We start from the raw sequence: 19494 nt of genomic DNA on the forward strand, positions 1-19494 counted from the left end.
TCAAATTTTCATTTTTTTAAGTTTCATGCACTAGTAAAGAAATAAGAAAAGCATTTCAAATTCTTGTGCTTTAAATGAATTGTCATTCTAACAGATCTGTCATCAAAGGTAGTTATTTTTTAATTAGTAAAAAGCTTTTTCTTTTAAATCACATAGTGTGGTGCCTTATTGACTAAATGCTATAAAACAAAAAAGTTGGGGATTTAAAATGATCATTAGTGACATACATCTTTTACTCCTCGATGGATAAATTTGGTTGGAAAATACTGGTACATTCATTTATCTACCATACTTTTATTACTCATCAAATATTATTTTGTTATTATTCCATTTGATTCTAATAAAAGTTGTCTCTTTCTTTCCAATTTCAGGTTCTGGTTCTATCCCGAGTTGCACCATATTCCTGCAGTACTGCACCCCCCACAAGTGTGCGAAACATGTCAAAAATAAATCCTCCTTTCATATCTAGTAACATATATTCTAATTCTGAGAGGATTCTGCTGAGTTGGCTAAATACAAATTATGAGAATACTCGACATATTATTTGGGGAAACTGTAAGAAAGGTGAGAAGTTATTTTTTTCTTTAAATAAAATATTGCCAATTGTTGTGTGACAATGTAAAAGGAGCCATGAAGCCACACTTAGAATCCAGGGATTCTAGAGCTAACTCCAGCATTTATTCTTTGTTCTGCAAAATGGATGTCTTTTCAACATCTTCAAGATGAAATAATAAAAGATGCTTCTTTTTAAGAATAAATGATAAAATGTATATAGAAATGTTCTGAAAATGAAAGATAGCTCAAATATTGTTGCTAGCATTTTCAGCTATATAAAGTATTAAATTTAGGTGACAGTGTTGAAATCTTGTACATAATTAGTTGAGATCATGCAAAATTTGATGAGGAATCATCTTGCATGTCAGATGAGGATTATACTGGACATCACCTAAGAGCAGTAATGCTTCATTAATTTTTTGGAGGGTGGGTCACATTAGATCCATACGTTGAGATATGTAAGTGTTCATAGATGGGCCAGCCTCAGTATTCTGGTGAGAACTCTCTAATTCTACCCTTGTAGGATGATGCTCTATCAGTTTCTATCTCAGGAGCCTTAAACTCTTTTTGAAAAGTCCAAATTGCTAATATATCTGTGCATTTCTTCTTAGTCATAAGCATTGATTGTAGTATTCACACTGTTCATGGTCATTGTTTCTTTAGCTTGAATTCAAATCTTCTCTTCCAAATACATGCAAACCTGTTGTGTTTAGAGTAGGCATCATTTTAAATTCTAGTACTTTTTTCTATATTCAACCTTCAGACTTTAATCCAAACTTTATAATTAAGGCAAAGATTAAGAGGTTGGTTTCAAATGAGATTTAAAATTATAGTTGCTCTTAAGTTGAAGGTATTATTTTTATAAATATAGTGACATGAAGATTGAAAGAGATATATCAATATATTGGTATTTAGGAACAATAAACATAGAATGTTTTCTTTTCTAATTGAAATACTGAAACTATCAAGGTCCACGTTTTACAAAATGGATTTTCCTGTTTAAAAATATGAAGAATGATGTGCAAACAGTGGTAAGGAGTATACTTCAGTGATACAGTGCTTGTCTGCCATGTGCAAAGTCCTGGGTTCAATTCCCATCACCACACACACACACACACACACACACACACACACACAAAGAATAAGAAAGAATAAGGTATAAATGTATAGTATTAGGTGGCCTGTGCAAACACAATCAAAAATTAGTTTGGTTACTGTGGAATAACACTTTTAATCAGAATGTTACAAAATATGTACATATATTGAAAATAATAGCCTAATTTGTTATAAAATATATTTTTACCAACAGAATAGTCCATGAAAGTTAGTTTTAAAGAACTTGATGCATTTTTTTAGATAACATATTGTAGGCATTTGTTCCTTTCTTGTTTGTTAACACGTGAGTCTTATGCCTTTACAAGCTTTTGTTCTTCCTGTTCCTTCTACCCAGAGCATTATTTTCCCAGATTCTTCATGGTTTCCTTTCTCATTTCATTCATGTCCCTGCTGAAATATCAACTTATCTGAGAGGTTTTCCCAACACACTATCTAAAATGGCATATACTTTAGTCCTTCTCTTTCCTGTTCTGTTTTTCTCAATAGCACTTTTACAACATAACATATATGTATCTATTTATTGTCTCTTTCAGTAGAATATAGGCTCCTTTACAGGTGATATCTATTTTGTTCAGTGCTATATTCCCAGAGCCTACAGTTGTTACTGGAAAATAGCAAACAACTACTATCTTGGTTTTGTACTTCTATAACAGAATACCTGAGAGTGGGTAATTTACAAAAAACATTAATTTATTTCTCAAAGTTATGGGCAGTACTACGTTGAGATCAAGACACCATCATATTCTGTATCTTGTTAAGCTGTTCTGTGCTTCCAAGATGGCAATTTGATACCGTACTTTCAAAAGAGGAATGTTGTGTCCTTATATGGCAGAAAGCAGAAGGGCAAAAGGGACAATCCCCATCCACTAAGCCCATTATAGCAACATTAATCCATTCAAGAAGGTGGAGTTGTCATGACCTAAACACCTCCCAAAAGACCCCACCTCCCTACACTGTAGCATTTCAGATTGTTTCCAGCACATATATTCTGAAAGACATATTCAGATTATAGCAACTAACAATATTGGTTGAAAAAGTAAATGAATGAGAAGAAACATGCAGGTCTTATACAATTTCTATCTTATTCCTGATAGTTGAGTATTCATTAGCTTATTAGTTTATAGTTTATTCTTACTTGTATACTCTTAAGAGATCCATCCCATGTTTGAAACTCCATGGCATATGGTGATTTTTTTCTAAATGTTGGTAAAACCAAAAAGCATCTTTCATGTAGTATATGAGTACCTGTTTCATGTAAATAGGGGATAGTAATTTCCAGGAGATAAATTTGTTCATATATACCCAACCTTTTGTTTCTAGTAGCTCATTGTATTGTGTGAAGTTAAGCTATTTTATCATTAACACTGTACTATAGTTAACTTTTTCACCAATAAACCAGTTTTTTTCAAACCTTAGTGACAATGTTTTCTTCAGTAGGTTATGCCTGTGATAAAGTATCCTCTATCTTATTCCATTGGGTCCTTTGCTTCAATTGCTATATTGAATTGCTAATGGAAATTTTATCATCCTGTAATCAGCTGGTGACTGAGAGCAGCAAATACTATACTGTAGTCTAAAGTGGAATTTCTTTTTTAAAATTTATTTTATTTTATTCTAATTAGTTGTACCTGACAGTAGAATGCATTTATACATTTTGATAAGATCATATATAAATGGAATGTAATCTCTCATTTTTCTGATTATACATATTGCATGATCACATCAGTCATGCATTCATACATGTACATGAGGTAATAATGTCTGTTTCACTCTGCTATCATTACTTCCCCCATATCTTTTCCTCTCCTTTCACTGCCCTCTACCTAATATAAAGTACTTCTATTCTTCCCCTACCCACCTTATTGTGAATTAGCTTCTGCATATCAGAGAAAACATTTGGCCTTTGGTTTTTTGGGTTGGACTTATTTCACTTAGCATGATATTCTCTAACTCCATCCATATATTATCAAATTCCAGAATTTCATTCTTCTTTAAAGCTGAATAATATTCCATTGTGTGTGTGTGTGTGTGTGTGTGTGTGTGTGTGTGTGTGTGTATCTCATTTTCTTTATCCTTTCATCTGTTGAAGGGCATCTAGGGTGGTTCCATAGTTTAGCTATTGTGGTAAAGTGAAATTTCTGACAGGACCAAAAACCTTCATTTAACTGTACTCCTCACAAAATCCTAAAGTTGGAGCATTTTGAACTGTCTATTCAAAGGAGTACTGCCATACTATTTGACTTACACTGACTTCAGCAGTTTTTCATTGTGACAGTTATAGTTATTATAAATGAAAAACACTTTTGCAGTTACAAGTATTTTCATAACATTTATATGTTATGCACAATTTAAAGTTGTCCCTGATTTCTGAGTAAAAATTTAAATGTTCATTTTATAGTACTTGGTTAAAGTAAATAATGTTCAGTATATGTCTGGGAGACTGTGATGACCTATTAGCAATTTTTTTAAACTTTTTTTTTATAATTAGTTATGCATGACAGTAGAATGCATTTTGACACAATATACATAAATGGAATATAACTGCTTATACTTCTGGTTATACATGATGTAGAATCATACCAGTCATGTAATCATATATGTATACAGGGTAATATTGTCCAATTCATTCTACTATCATTCCTAACCCCATACCCCCTCCTCTCCCTTAACTCTCCTCTGTCTAATCCAAAGTACCTCTATTCTTCCCTAGTTACCCCCCACCTCTGCCGTTACTGTGAATTAGTCTCTGCATATCAGAGAAAACATTTGGCCTTTAGTTTTTAAGGATTGGCTTATTTTGCTTAGCATGATATTCTCCAGCTGCATCCATTTACCAGAAAATGCCATAATTTCATTTTTCTTTAAAGATGAGTAATATTTCATTATGTATATATACTACAACTTCTTTATCCATTCATCTATGGATAGGTTGGTACCATAGTTTAGCTATTATGAATTGAGCTGCTATAAACATTGATGTGGCTGCATCGCTGTAGGATGCTGATGTTAAGTCCTTTGGGTATAGACCAAGGTGTGGGATAGCTGGATAAAATGGTGGTTCTATTCCAAGTTTTCTGAGGAATCTTCATATTGATTTCCATAGTGGTTACACCAATTTTCAGTCCCACCAGCAATGTATGAGTGTACCCTTTTTCCCACATCCCGACCAACATCTCTCGTTGCTTATATTCTTGATAACTGTCATTCTGACTGGAGTGAGATGGAATCTCTGTATAGTAATGATTTGCATTTCTTTAATTGCTAGAGATGTTGAACAATTTTTCATATATTTGTTGATCGATTGTATTTCTTCTTCTGTGAAGTGTCTGTTCAGTTCGTTGGCCCATTTGTTGATTGGGTTATTTGTTTTTTTGGTGTTAAGTTTTTTGAGTTCTTTATCTATCCTGGAAATTAGTGCTCTATCTGAGGTGTGTGTGGTAAAGATTTTTCTCCCATTCTGTAGGTTCTCTCTTCATGTTACTGTTTCCTTTGCTGTGAAGAAGGTTTGTAGTTTGATTCCATCACATTTATTCTTGATTTTTCTTCTTGTGCTTTAGGAGTCCTGTTAAGGAAGTCAGTTCCTAAGCCAACATAATGAAGATTTAGGCCTACTTTTTTTTTTTTCCAGGTTGGAAGACTTTACAGGAGGGATTTCCCTTGGGTTCCACTTGTGTGGTGGGGAACCCAATTCTTAGTACCCTCTGTCACCTGAGGACCCCATGTTTCCTGATCTCAGGTTCAGTTGCCAATCTCTTCTGTCCCTGCCCTTCCTAGTTCCTGGCCAGATATGTCTCTCCCAGTAGGTCCTGAAAACAATCAAATTGAGGGGGGAGATGTAGAGCCAGGTGGGTTTCTCCGACCAGTTGTCTCCTGTGTAAACCTCTGTCCATGTTTGATTTTCTCCTGATCACTTAAGCATACTCTATGCCATACAGTGTGTGTTTACTGGGCCTGTATTTCCAGTCAATTCAGGTTTGCCAGGAATTGGCTCCTTCAGCTGCCGCCCACCCCCACATGCCATGGCTACAAAATGGTTCCTTCCTTTGACTTCTGCACACTTCCTGGAGAGATGGCAGCTTCTTTTCCCATACACAGATATTGTGCAGTGTATCTTTCAAATTTGTTGGGAATGTCCTTGGTCTCTAAATGTTCTGTACCCAGACATGCCTCAGGCCTCCCCAAAATGTAGATTCCTTTAATTCAAGTTTCTTAGGAAAATAAGCATTAAACATAGAAAGAAAACCTTTCTTTCTTTTGTTGATCTTGAATTTGGTGATTTTGCTGAATGTTCCCAAATTTATTATGTATATTCCACAATTTCCTTTATTCCATAACTGTTTGATAGACAATCATGTTATTTGTATTTTGTTGCTGTCATGAATAAAACCATGATGAACATTTATATATGTCTTTTATAGCTATATATTTCCATTTCTGTGAGGTAAATACCTAGAAGTGAAACTGCTGAGTCACATGCTAGGTGGTTTTTAATTTAGTTTATTGGTATGTAATTCCAATAACACAAAATTCTCTCATTTAAAGTATATGATCTAATGATTTTCAATATATTGTTAGAATTGTGAAAATAACATCACAATCTAATTTCAAATCACTTTCATCATCTCCCAATAGAAATGACATGTACCTATTAGCAATTACTTATTTGCCAACGCCAGGAAAACTCTAATCTACTTCTTGTCTGTATGAATTTGCCTATTCCACACATTTCATAAATATTGAATCTTTGTAACTGATTTGTTTTACTTACTATTGAATTTTAGTATTATTCCATGTTGTAGCATATATCAGTACTTCATTTTCTCATTGTCAAACGGTATTCCTTATGTCACATTTTGTTAATTCACTAATCAGTTCATGAACAATTGGGTTGTTTCCACTTTTGGGTGATTGTAAATAATGCTGATGGGAGCATTTATGTAATATTTTGTGAGCATATGTTTTAATTTTACCTGAGTATTTTGTATTAGAATTGGAAGTAGTGAGGCATTTGATAAGTGAATGAGAAAATTTGAGAAATATCCAAATTCTTTTCCAAAGTGACTGAACCATTTTACATTTACATGATCTAATTTCTATACTCCTCACCTACACTTATGGTTATCTTTATTAGAGCCATTAGATGATATGAAGTGGTATTTTATGTGGGTACAAAGTGCATTTCTTTAATGACTGATGATGCTATCATTCAAAGTTTTCAGTTTGTAGTATTTTTATTTAACTTTTTATATTTTCATATTTTACTATGTGAAAATGTAAAACTCTCTCCCCCTAATCTACTACTAAGTTTTCTGCAATTGACTTTATTCATCTGCTAAGTATCCAGAGTTGACATTGTTTTAATAAAAAAATTTGGAAAATTTTATGTAGAGAAAAAGAGGTTATTACAAATGAAAATATGTTTTAAGTTGTAAAATACAAGAGGTAACTCAGGACAGTGAAGGTACACAACAGAATTTAGTATGATGAATGTAACATTTCAAAATCCCAAACAAATAGTCATTCATTTGGTAAATAGTGCTAGGTTAATTGGCTGACATTTTGGAATTAAGATAAAGTTAACTCTATACTACACACTAAAAATGAATTCTAACTTCATGAAAAACTATGAAATATAAAAAATAAGACCATAAAATGATGTGAAGAAAAATATAATTAAATATCTGTCTTATCTTTGTATGATAATCTATTTTAAATAATTCTAACAAGGAGAGCAGCCACTAAAATGTCATTTTTAAATAAACACTGAACACCAATTTATATGCCCAGCACTGCTGTAAGGATTAGACAAGGGGTAATGAACAAAAAGCCAAAATCCTTTTCATCCTGTCAGTTAAATTCTAATAGGAAGAAGGAAGTAAGCTGCATGGGCCTTGGCAATGAGTTTGGTCTCTAGAGTGGCAGGTAATAATTATTATCACTCAACATCTTCATACGTTGATAAAATAAAATTCCATTATCTATGTTTTTGGAACATTTAGTTGCTTATTGAACTGAAAAAAAATGATAAATATGCATAGGTAAGGGAATAGTTAGATATGTACACACACATATATTTTGTATTTTTAAATATAGAACAAACACATAAATAAATATACGTTGATTTGCCATCTGATTTTTTTTGCCTGACTCCAGTATTTTGTTTGTTTAATATGCAAAGTAAGCAATTTTGTCAGGTAAATATTAATATTATTTAACAGGAAAACTAAAACAGAATAGTTTATTAATTTTCCCAGGAAAGGGTGTGACTGGAAATTGAGCCAAGCAGTTTACTTCAAGGTTCATATTAAGTATCATTGTATAAGACTGCTCCCTCAAAATATAAATCATAGGCTTCTTTAATGTAAATGTGAGGAATTGTTATAATTCTTTCCTGATAGCCCTAGAGGTGTTTCATTTTCTTTTAGATCCATAGTACTGATTTTTCAAGTCTGAATGTACATTGGAATCACCTGGGGAATAAGAAACAAATATGGGACCCCACAACAGTCAATTAAAACCAAATATTTAGAATGTACCCTGTACATGTGAAGCTTTTAGAAGATTTCTAGTTGATTCTGAAGCACTGTGAAGGTAAAAAAAAACCCTAAAGTGGGTAGATTTAGAAATAATAGATAAGATTAGTCAGTGTAGAGACTCTATATAAGATAAATGTTTGTACTGTAAGAAATACTATTTCCTGAAATATGTCTTTAATTTAAAAAGAAAAGTAATGAATAACATTATGAATCCTGAGATTTTTTTTTAATATTGCCATGTTTTGATTTTACACAGTATTGATAGTCATTGCCTTGACAGGTGAGATAGATTACTCTCATTTCCTCTCACTTACCTTCCTTGTGTAATCATTTTTGTTCTTTATTATACATATTGTCAATACCTGTAGCACTTATATTCTGTTGTCATCTTGCAAGTGTAATGTTATCTGAAGTCGTTTTTATTTTTTATTCAACTATTAGATGGTTGAATTCCAAAATTATCTTCTTTTCCTAATTATCACTTCAGGGGTCTCTAGTCTCTTAGTTCTTTTTGTAAACATCTTAGTTTTATTTATATGTGAATGACATCTTAACTAAATATAAAATTTGATGATCATTCCTTATTGTTCTCTGAATCCTGAAGTGTGCTCCATTGTATTACATCTGCAAAATAGCTTTGAAAATCCGATATCAGCCTGATCACTCCTCTCCTGTAAATGAATTGCTTTACTTGACTCTAAACATTTTTATGTTCTCAAAGTGAGTGAGATGTTGAAAATTTTGAAAGCTGTTCTAAATTATTCCCTTTGTAAATTTGGCATATGAGTCTCAGATACTTGTTGAAACTGACAAAGTAACATTTTCTAACTTTTTACTACTATAGATGATCTTGTATTACATCTGATCTTTTTCATATTCATATTAAGAGTGCATTCAATAATATTTACTGTAGGATTATTTTGTGGATTATTTTCATAATGTTCCAAAAATTCTCTCCTTAGTTTTCTAGGAATTTTATAAGGAATGATATTAAATATATATAATCTTAATTTGCAAAATTAAAATTGAATTTAAATGTTAACTAACCTTGGAAATTTAATTTTTCCTGATAGTCTCCTTTTACACCTTGCTGGTACCTTCCTGCACATTGGAATGACCTTGGGAATAAAATACAAATATGGGACCCCATATGATAATTCATCTCTAATTTTTTTCTGCACATTTTTTTTTGCAGATCATGTAAATCTCAACCAATGAAAGAGTTTCTGTAAAAGTAACATTTACTTATTTCTTGAATTTTGTAGAATTCTTTAGTAAAATTATTGGGACTTTTGTTTCCTTTGTGGGATTATTTGAAGTAACAAACCAATTATTTCATTGCTATGTAATTATTCTTATTTTCAGTTTCCCCTTTAGTGAGATTTGGTAACATATTTTATGAAATCAATGACTGATAAATTAAAAATATTAGCACAATATTATTTGTAAAGTTTTGTATATGTTATAACATTTGTGACTTCTAAATTATTTTATTTTCAATACTGTTTTCTTATGCCTTTTTTTATTTATTCTTTCTCCATATTAATTATCATCTTGGTTTTAAAGATTTTTTTACTTTTTTTCCAGTTTAATGGTCATTTATGTGGAAATTCTATGAAGTATCATATGCATTATTTAACTTTCACTTGACTGATCTGATCTTGTATCTGTTGTACAGAACTTAACTTATAAATATTGAGTTTGCATATTTTCATAATTTAACTGCCTCCAGAAGGTGATTTATTTTTGCATTGAAGCATATATTATATTGCATTTTATGTGTTTTAAAACAAAAAGTGTACTGTTATCTTTCATGGTACATATTCAAAAATCCTCAAAATTACTAGCAAACAGAATCCAGGAACATATACAAAGAGTTAAACAGAATTACCAGATGAAATTTATCCCAGGTGTGCAAAGTTGATTGCGCATAAATGCCAATTAATGTAATACAGAATATTACCGTAAAAAGGAGGCAAATGAATATTTCAGTGGACATAGAAAAAAAATCATATATATGGCAAAACACTTGTATTGAGAATATATACAAAGCTCACATTAAGATAACACAAAATAAAAATAACCCAATTGAAAAATGGGCAAAGGATTTCAAAAAACATTTCTAAAGTGAAGATAAGTAAATAGTTCATAAGTACATGAAAAGACACTCAACATAATTAGTCATTAGGGAAATGCTAAGCAAATCAGCAATGAGATGGCACTTGACACCAACTTGGATAACTAAAATTTTAAAAAAGAAAGAATTCAGTCCCTGGCACTGCAGAAAAGGACGGAAAGAAGGAAGGAATAATATAGTAAGTATTGGCAGAGATTTATAGAAATTGGAACTCCCCCCATACATTGCTAAATGGATTGTAAAATGATAGAACCACTTTGGAAAATAGTTTGGCTGTTTATCAAAATGTTAAAAAAATAGATTAACCAATAAGAGTGAGGATATGCATGTGTTAGGGCACAGAATATGTGGGAAATCACTGTACTTTCTAGTGAGTTTTGCTTAGACCTTAAATGTTATCTTAAAAAACAGTCTTTAAAAAATTAGATTAGTGATACAATACAGCAATTCTATTCATTAGTTTTTTTACTCAAGATAATAGAAAACATATGGCCACACAGAAACCTTGTATGAATGTCCATAAAATCATTATTCATAATAACTGAAAATTAGAAACAAATGCCCATAAACTCATAAAGGGATAAACAAACAATTTTATTTGTGTGTGCATATATTCTACTTTATTAATTTATATAATGATAACATTCCATCACATGAATATATGCATTAAATATATATGCATCTTAATATATGTATTAATATGCGTTCATAAAGTCTAATATTATCAAGCCATAAAAAGTAGTGAAGTATCGATATATGCTACAACATAGATGAAAATATGCTGAGTGAAAAACACTGGAATACAAGATAGCACATGTTTTATGATTCCATTTTCATGACATGCCCAGACTAGCAAATTCATAGCAATAGCAGACTTTTTTCTGGGATATAGAGAAAGCAAGAAGTGGGAAGCAACAGCTAAGGAGTATGGAATTTCTTTGTGTTGATAAAAATAATTTCTGTGGCACAATAGGGTGACTATAGTTAATAATTTACTGTATATTTCAAAATTGCTAGAAGAGAGGATTTTGAATGTTCTCAACACAAAGAAATGATAAATGTTTGAGATGATGGATATGCTCATTATCCTGATTTGATTATCACACATTGTATTCATGTATTGAAACTTCTCACTCTTACCTGTTAAATATATATAATTATTTTGTCAATAAAATATTAATTAAAATATTTAAACAGTAGCAATGATTGTACAACTGTGAATATACTAAACAGCAATAAATCGAACAATTAAACTGGATAAAATTTGTTATGTAAATTATTATAAAAATCTAGTTATAATGAGCTAAAATAGAATTTACTTAGCAATTATGATTTTAAAAAATAAGTGAGTGCATTTGTTCAATGATTCAATTTTATGTTTAACATCAATATCTCTAATTCTTAATACTATTTAGCATGAGCAGTTTATTACTATTTTGATATATCTGTATATTTGAAGTAAAGTCAAGTACAAATGGACAAAAAAATGTAACTTCCAAGATAAAATTTTAAAATATGTGTCAAGCATCACTTGAATTTTCTGGTTTCTGACAAATGGTGACTAGAGTAGATTGCTGGTTCCCTCTCGAAAAACAAACAACAAACAAACAAACAAACAAAACAACCTAGTCTGACCCTTCTCAGATGGTAATGTGAATACAAATCACCTAGAGAGATTTTATTATGCTATTTTTATAATTTAGTAAATGCTGGATTGGACCTGAAATTCTGCATTTTCAGCAAGTTTCCATTTGATGTTGGTACTGCTGATTCACCTAGCTCACATTGGGTAGCAAAACCTTAGAGGGAGTATACAAGAAAGAATATGCTGTATCAAAAGAACTATCATGAAAGCAGAGAAGATCTTTGACATACATAAAGCTGTGGTAACTGTAGTGAGGGCTTGGCAGCAGCCTTGGATATAAAAGACAAGATACAGGCATGGGATGTGAGATTAAAGAAGATCTTTAAAGTTTTGTTTTACTTCTTCCCAGCATTGTCCTGAAATACCACTGCCATTCTATTCTTACTGAAAGCTGTGTTTGAGCATCAACAGCTTATGACTACTGGTGTGTGATAAGTAATATCAAAGCAACTCCAAAGTTGTGATGGGTTGAACAAAAATAGGTGCCTCTGGTTTCCGCTCAGGAAAATAGAGAACTAGGAAAAACTTTGCATCCGCCCTTATAATAACAGAAAAATTCAGACAAACAACAAAGCCTGGATTTTTCTTAAATTCTCCAGAAAACTAGGCTTGCAAGGCAAAAACGTGGTCCAAAATCCATGGAGGAATAGATCCTTACAAGAACAAATGAGATGTTAGCCATGGTCTACTTGTGGTAAATACAACTAGAAGAATTGAGTTGGTTGGTTAATTGGTTGAGATCAGTATAAACTAGTGAGAGAGTATTAAGTCCCAAGGGTTCACACTTAATGTATTCTGCATTCTCTTGCAAGTTTTACTCCCCAAACTTCACCCACTGGTGGTTCACAGAGATAACTGGCTTGATTCTGTAGATCATGTCCCTCATAGTGCAGACATGGTATAGGGACAAGCAAGACTCCTATGTACCCTTGCCAAGGTTGTATTGCACTGAGGACATTGGTGGGCATTGATGGGACTGAAAAAAAGTTCCAGACAATAAAGACTGTACTCTTTCAAAGGAATTTCTATCCTTTCTTTAGTGTCTGTATAAGATGTGCATTTGATATCTGGTAGATATCATTTATATACATTGCTGACTGATTGATTACAATCAATGTAAAAGGCTAGTAAACTGAGTTTTTCAGATGAAAGGATATTATTTCATCTCCTCTGTAGAAAAATAAATAGTGATAACAAAAGTACAAATCTTTGTTTTATTGAAAGCCATGGATGGCAAATTAAAAGAAACATATTTAGAATTGCTAAGAGTAGCTTTTAAATGATATCACCCCCCCATACACACACACACACACACGTACAATGGTAACTGTGAAGTGACAGGCATATTAATTAGCTTAAATCATATGGGACTGATTACAGAAGATATGCCTATTTCAGAACAACACATATGCCTTAAAGACATACAACTTTTATTTGTCAATTATGCTTCAAGGCTAGAAAAGAGGAGAAGCACATTTAGGTTATCGTTATTGAGCCAACCAGCAATCTGTGTTTAAAATAATTGCTTTGATGACACTATAACTGTTGTCACATAAAATCATAAGTTTCCATCAGAAAAAATATTTTGAAGCATTTCAGATGAGAAATTTCCAAGAACTTTCTGTGAAGTACCAGGAATATCTACAGTTCAAGAGAAAAACTGAAGTCTTCCCCTTGTAGATATAAACCAATCCCAGTTTGTGAAATTAAAATATACATCACGAATATATCCTGTTTTGGGTTTTTCTCACAGAAAATGGGATTCAAGGAATTGGGGACAGATTTATGATGATCACCATTTTTTTCCCTTTGATTTCTGACTGGAAATTATCTCAAACCAGGAAGAATCTAAGCCTTTTGGAAACTTTTTTTTTATGTTGCACTCAATCTAGCAATTATTTCCACCCCTCTGCCCAATTTAGAAAAGTTTTTAAGATACTGTCTTAATATATAGAGACTTTAACTTTTTATTCTAGTCTTGGCATAGTGATCATTTCTGTATTTGAGAATTCTTTTCATTATTCCTCCATCTTATATTCTGTTTGTTTGATTGTTTTTTGCAGTTCAGGGGATAGAAATTAGGGCCTCATGCACGGTAGACAAGTGCTCTACCACTGTGGAACATACCCAGCCCCTTGTATTGTCTTTTATAGGTCAGTTCTGATTTGTTTAAGCCATAAATCTCCAACCTCTTCCACATATTCTACATGTGTAAGAATACAACAAATAGAAAAATCTGACACTATAACTCTAGAGATTCAAGTAACACCATGTCTTTTGAACCTCCTTACCCATGCATGTTCATGATTGTTGATTAAACATTGGAAACTCAAGGTAGTCAACAAAATGAATAATTTTAAATATTGGATTTCTCTTTATTAGTACATGATAGTGTATTTTTCAAAGAGGTTCACATTGAAATGAAGGAGACAGCTTCTCTTCTAAGCCTTACAGATAGACATATTTCATAGCACTACACTTGCTTTGAAGTTTATTTTTCTTAGCAAAATAATATGCTTTTTGTTCTCTAAACAGAGGCAAAATTTTCTCTCATCATAGCTCAATTTTCCATAAGATATTTTTTAACAAAGTAAAACTACTATTGTTTACTCTTTTTCTTTGAAATAGATGCTGTTCCCTCTGAGAGATGGATAATAAATTTTGACAAAGACCTTTTAGATGGCCTTGTTTTGGCAACACAGTTGGCAGCCTATTGCCCATTTTTGGTAAGAGTCATTTGACAGAAATTGGTGATTAAAGGCTGAAGCATAATATTCTGCAAATTTATTATTTTAAATGTCTTAGTTTTAATTCAAAACAATGAATCTAAATGACTATCATTGCCCTTTTGCTTATTTGTGCATTTTATTGCAATAATGTTACTTACAAATGTTAATATTTAAATGAGTCCTTGCTGAACTACAGAAAACACTTGAATTGCACCAGTTTTATTCCATTAATAAGGATTGTTTCCTTTTCCAGATCAAGTCTCATTTTGTAAATATGTACACACGACCAAAATGTCCTGAACAGTATCTTCACAATTGTCTGATTATTATTAATGGTCTTTATGAAATTGGCTTTGACTTGAACATACAGGTGGGTACCTTTATATCACTCATTCTATATATATTTTATGAGTTTCCTTTTTTGTTTACTTCTTTATAATCTTTCTTTGTTCACAAATTTTAAATCTGAATTGAAACAATTCATATGTTATTTTTGAAATTTGGAAATTGAAACATGATTACAAAAGTGTACTGGATATTAAAAGTTATAATATTTAATTATTTGATGTTACATATAATATAATGATTAGGGACATTCAACTATACATAATAAAAAGAACTTCTAGTGTTTGAAACCATAAGAATAAAGCTTAGGTGCATTATTAAGATTACCCCGATCTAAAAATGAATTAAAAGGAGAGTAACTATTGTAATATAGATGTTGGATTATCTTGTAATTTAGTATCAGATAATGAAAGTTTTTACTTTTGGTTTGAAATAAATATCTGTGTAGAGGGCACAATGGCAATATATATTTTCATTATATGTTGAATTGCAAGTAATAATTCCATTTGACCTTTCACACCAAGTTTTCAGTGGCAATTATCAAAAATATATTATGTACTTACCATTTTATGACCCCTTTGTTACTTAGGAATAATGAAACAATATAATAGATGATTCCTAACTTTGAAAAATATATAAATCTATTGAGTTATCATGATGCATATCTGTTAAAAGATGTTTTGCTTATTTAATCAAATGTCAATAGGAATATTTGCAAAAAATATAATTAGAATTCAGATGAAGGAAGAGATCAGTGTAATGTAGTCTGTTTCACCAAAGACATTGTGGAGGAGGGATGACTAATTTGGGATCATAAAGGGTAGATTGGATTTGGGTTTGTAGGGGTGAAAGAAGTTGTTTGCTCAGAGGAAATAGCATAAGCAGACTGATAGTGTGGGAAAATGACATCCATTAAGGATATTGTATGAACAGGTTTCCCTAGTTGAAGTTTGGTGTTAGAGACATAAACATAGGTATATATTGGGATTCTTGGATACCAGCAGAAAAAGTTAGGAGTTTACTGTGTACATTATGGAAATAAAGTCTTTTACTTTTACAACAATGATCAGGATGGACTGAGAGAAAAAATGCTGTCCACAGGGAACACAGATCAATCAGAATGTAATTTTGATTAGTCTAAGATCACAGTAATTACTTTTTCTACTCATAACATTTTAAATGGTGACTTATAATAATAAGTGGATGTAGGAGAAATCTTGAGGTTGTCTAGATCTGGTGGCCAGCTACAAAAGAAGAGCAAAGAGAAAGGACCATTATAACTAACTATGAGTTTTTCATTCTATCTTCCAGAAAGATTAATGCTCAGGTTCAAATATGGTCTGGTATAAAGTAGCTCTTTATACTCACTGGAGAAATGAGCTTCACAATTGCTTACTTTCTTCTTTGTGTTTAAGTAAATTGCATGTTAAAGTTATTTTGCACCAAGCCTGAAAATTAATTTTTTTCCTATTGGTAGAGTTGTAAAGAGAAAGTATAATAAAATTTTTTGGTCAGAGAGTTCTTTTATAATAGTACAGTTTTGAAGACAAAGTCTAAGTAAGGACTTTGGTTTTGAAGAAAAAAATTTTTACAATTTCTATCAATTCAACAAATTATTGAATCTTCCCCATGAATGACACAAGATAGACCCTACAGAGGTACAGATATAGCTAAACTATACCTACATCTTCAAAGGTGTGTTAGTCAGCTTTGTGTAGCTGTGACAAAAATCCCTAACTAGAATAATTTAGAGGAGGAAAATTTTATTTGGGGATTATGGTTTCAGAGGTTCAGTCCATGGTCATCTGACACCATGGCTTTGGACCTGAGATGAGTCCGAACAGTATGACAGAAGTGTGTAGTGGAGAAAACTGCTCAGCTCAGGCAGCCAGGAAGTAGAGAGGGAGAATAAGCAGGGCATCAAGAACAAAACATAAACCCCAAAGGCCTGCCCCCAGTGACCTACTTACTTCAGCCATACTCAACCTGCCTACAATTATCATCCAGTACTAAAGTCCTTTCAAAATATTGATATATCAAGTGAATTAATCCTTTACAACTCTCAATAATCGAATCACAAGCTTTGGGAAGACATTTCATATATAAACCATAATGAAAGATTTTTTACACTAATAATAAGCAAATGAGAAAAGACTGATACAAAGAAGACAGTTACTGTGATAATAGAGAAACAATGTACTATGAGACTCAAAGAGGCAAGAAATCATTCTAATAAAGAAACCATAAAAAGTTACATGGAGTACTTAGTGTTTAAGCTGACTCTTGAGACTGGTAGTAGTTCACAAGAAACTAAATAAAAATAAAAATAAGTGTGGACTCATTTCCAAGATTTGATGAATGAGAAAACTAACAGTTAACATAGAAGATAATTACCAAGCCTTTATTAGCCAGGTGCAATGCCCTAACTTTTTATCAACCCAAATTTACCAACTAGGTCAAAGGGCAGATTTAGAAATGTTATCCTTAAATTAACTCATTAGGTATTTAATACTGGCCCACATTCAATTCCTGTGATATTTAGCATTGGACTTATTTATTAATGTTTAAGTTTCTTTTTCATTATTTTGTATATTGTAACCAGAAAATCAACTGGGTAAGTTGTTGTGCATATATTATATCCTCTTATAGAATCCTGCTAACAGGAATATACAGCTATTAAGTATTCTCCTTTTCAATTACATGGTTTTTATTTAAAGCAGAAATATTGTAGAAATCATTTGATCTCAGGATAGTATGCATGTTTTATTCCCTCATGCAAAAGTGGACATAAGAAAATAAATATAATAAATAATTTATATAGGTTGTATATAATTCAGTGAGTAATGATGGGAGCTAAGGATGAATATATAATCTATGTTCTTAAAATTTATTGTCTGCTTTTGTTTTGTTACCTAGGATACAAATTCTTGAGTATAAAAGTAGCTTTAAAATAAGGAAATTGAATATTTTGCATCAGATTAAGTCAGGCAATAAAATTCTAGGAATTCAAGTTGCTCAATAAAGTCATGAAGGATTCTTTTTGTTCAGCCATTCTTAGCCTCCTGGCTTCCTTTAGGCATATACACTAAGCACTCCAAAATTCCTGCTGAAATTTTCACATAGCACCTTCATTCATATAACTAGATCTGAGACTGAGCAGCACTTTCATTGTGCTTTTCTTTTTGCAGAAAAGTAATCCTCTTCCAATGGCCTTACAGCATATTTTTAATTGCATATCAGTGATAAGAATTGTGTGCCATGTTTGTGACTTAACCAGTGGTGGATAAAAGGAATAGAACTCTTACGAAAAGTGGGATTCTTAGTAAAGATAAAAGGAGGAAGTGGCTGTTGGGAAGTCAATCAACAATGGTGTCTGTAGGATTACAGTATGTCATTGGGCACTGTTAGTCATGGCATGTTAAATCCATCATGAAGTCAGGACCATATAACCCCTTCTAGCTATTGATGATGAAACTGAGGCTGAGAAAATCCAGTTCCATTAATCAAGAGCATGGCACTGTATAGAAATAGAACTTGAATCTAGTTTACCAGATTCTACTTTGGCATTTTTTTCTATTATTATTTTGTTTGCTTATTTGTATAATTGTCAACTTTTCATTACTACAATGAAATATCTGAGATAATTAAATTGTAAATATAGAAGAGTTATTTTGCCTCATGTTTCTGGAAGTTCTAGTCTAAAATCAAGAGCCCCATTGCTTTTGACAAGTGTAGCACATTACAGCAGTAGTATGTGAAAGAATAAAATGGTTATCTCATGGTTTAGAAATAAAAGAGAAAGTGGAAGAGACCAGTGTACCACTATCCCCTTCAAGGGTACAGCCACAATGACCTAAGTCCTCTAGTACTTTCCAATAGTGCCATGCTGGGCACCAAGATTTTAACATCACATGGATTTTGGAGGGATACTCAACTTTCAAATTATAACAGTTTACTTCCCTGTCTTTTGTTAATGCTATAGAAAAATGCTATCTTTCGGGGAGAAAGTACTAATATGATTGATGTTATAGAGGGTTGGGCCTACATAGGAAAAGTTATGTTTTTAAAAGCAATTTCACATAAAAATATTTTTAAAAGAAATGTAACTCGACTTCATTCCCCTTTGTCCAATCCACTGAGGGGAGATGGGAATAGGAAAAAGATAGTAGAATGAATCAGACATAACATTCCTATGTTCATATATGAATATAGCTCCAGTGAAACTCCACATCATGTACAACCACAAGAAAGGGAAATTATACTCCATGTATGTATAATATGTCAAAATACATTCTACTGTCATGTATAGCTAAAAAGAACAAATAAAAAAATTTGAAAAGAAATATAACATATCATTTACCCTTTTTAAAAGCCTAGGATTAAATTGCTTTAGGTAATTTTCAGTTAACTGTATCATAAAGATGATAATAT

At 31.9% G+C, this 19494-nt stretch overlaps 1 protein-coding gene across 1 annotated transcript in view; it reads left to right on the forward strand.

Moving 5' to 3' along the window:
• Cfap47 (cilia and flagella associated protein 47) overlaps positions 1-19494 on the forward strand; it is a 403733-nt gene that overhangs the window by 164530 nt on the left and 219709 nt on the right. Inside the window, 3 exon segments of the mRNA XM_047535909.1 lie at positions 372-564; positions 14618-14715; positions 14972-15088. Coding sequence (XP_047391865.1) covers positions 372-564; positions 14618-14715; positions 14972-15088 — 408 coding nt within the window.

The sequence above is a fragment of the Sciurus carolinensis genome, chromosome X, assembly GCF_902686445.1.
Source record: "Sciurus carolinensis chromosome X, mSciCar1.2, whole genome shotgun sequence".
NCBI lineage: Eukaryota > Metazoa > Chordata > Mammalia > Rodentia > Sciuridae > Sciurus > Sciurus carolinensis.